Genomic DNA, 1,764 nt, shown 5'->3' on the forward strand with positions numbered 1-1,764 from the left:
GGGGGGGGGGGCTGAGCTGGGGGTGGGGAGAAGGTCCTGCTACTACTGCTCAAGCTTCGCTGCTCTGCCTCCCAGATCTTGTGGGGGAGACCCAGTGTTCCTAGGCGACCTGCTTTTGCATGGGGCAGCTGGGCTATTGATTTCTTCCTTAAGGCAAAGTTCCCAGCAGCCTGAGACAAGCTTCACCCATTAAAGGAGGCCGGCGATCAGCCTCTAAGATCCCCTCTCGCAGTAACCGAGAGCTGGGAGCTGAGGGGTCTAGTTCCCTGCTAACGACTACGTCCGCAGAGCTCTCTGGATTGGGTCCAGGAAAGCCTAGCTCGGCTATTTCCGGGTCCGGGTGAGACTGAGGTCCTGGGCTGGATTCCTGGCTCCAGGGAGCAAATCTCGTCTGTCCATCTGAGTGCGCGCGCACCTCAGCCCTGCTTTTTTTTTGGGGGGGGGTTGCAAAATCCTCCAAAGCAGCTCCCTCCCCAAGATCAGCAGGTGTCAGCTGTCCAGAAGGGGAAAAGCGGCAGGCTTGGCCAACTGAGGCTGGGCTGGACCCCTGCTGTGGAATCGCCCACACTTGCTACTGTTGTGGAACGCAGTCGGTCCACACCATCTTGTGTCGCTACCGCCATGGGCTTGGAGCTCTACCTGGACCTGCTGTCGCAGCCAAGCCGCGCAGTCTACATCTTTGCCAAGAAGAATGGCATCCCCTTCCAGATGCGTACCGTGGATATACTCAAAGGTTGGCCCATTTACGCCTAGACCATGCCAGTCCTTCACATTCTGCCTGGGTACAACGTCCCCACCCCCACTCCACCATCTGGTCCCCCACCGCCACCCCGCGCGCCGTCCACCGAGAAATGCTCTGCTCTCTTTAGAGTGGCCTTAGTCAGTTCAGAGCCCTCTTTAAACTTCTGCTCTGACAAGAGAGACTTTCTGTCCTGGGACGTGGGGGAGAAAAATGAAAGATTCCCACAGTTCCTGCTTTGAATGCGCGCAGTGTTTAGATTCGCAAAATCCCGGAGATTTTGCAGGGAAGAGACACGTAGTGCCTGAGCCCTTGCACACATTTTCTGACTTCTTCCTTCCCAGGGCAGCACTTGAGCGAGCAATTCTCCCAGGTGAACTGCTTAAAGAAAGTTCCTGTTCTCAAAGACGGAAGCTTCGTGTTGACTGAAAGGTGCAGTTGTAAATAAACTCAGAGTTCTCACCACCTCCTCCGTCCGCCTTCCTGTGGTCGCCAGGCTTCGGTCGGTCGGGGATGGGGTAGGTGGTGGGGCCCTGCAGACTCCTACCCTAGGTCGTGAGGGGGCGTGGCTAGAGCAGACCATCTGGGAAGGAGGCCAGGAAGACTAGGGGGCTGATCCAGCATGTCGCTTGCCCCTGTGCTGTTTCATCTGTTGGACCCCACCCCCAATCCCACCTCCAGGTCTCTCTGCTCTGATTGGGGGGTATTGGAAGGCGACAAGGGGACAATTGTCGAGGGTTAGGGGGGAAAAAAAGATTCAACAAAGGACTAGAAAGAGCGTTTCCTAACTTCCCAGATGTCTTGTTTAATTTGCCAAAGCTTTGGCACTGGAGACCAGTGAAAGGATCAGGGCTCAGAGACTGTCTGGTTCTCCTGTTAGAGTCTAGTGGCAGAGAGCTCAAAAACAAACCCCAAAAGCCACACAACAACAACAACATCAACAACAACAAGAAAAGCAGAGAGGAGGAGGTCAGAGCTAGTTCTCTCTCTCTCTCTCTCTCTCTCTCTCTCTCTCTCTCTCTCTC

At 55.2% G+C, this 1,764-nt stretch overlaps 1 protein-coding gene across 1 annotated transcript in view; it reads left to right on the top strand.

Moving 5' to 3' along the window:
• LOC114626521 (glutathione S-transferase theta-2) overlaps positions 1-1,764 on the top strand; it is a 3,569-nt gene that overhangs the window by 519 nt on the left and 1,286 nt on the right. Inside the window, exons 2-3 of the mRNA XM_028773933.1 lie at positions 479-733; positions 1,084-1,171. Of these exons, the coding sequence (XP_028629766.1) occupies positions 622-733; positions 1,084-1,171 (200 nt within the window). The 5' untranslated portion in view covers positions 479-621. The remainder of the gene's footprint in view (positions 1-478; positions 734-1,083; positions 1,172-1,764) is intronic.

The sequence above is a fragment of the Grammomys surdaster genome, unplaced genomic scaffold (genome assembly GCF_004785775.1).
Source record: "Grammomys surdaster isolate TR1022 unplaced genomic scaffold, NIH_TR_1.0 237, whole genome shotgun sequence".
NCBI classification, from domain to species: domain Eukaryota; kingdom Metazoa; phylum Chordata; class Mammalia; order Rodentia; family Muridae; genus Grammomys; species Grammomys surdaster.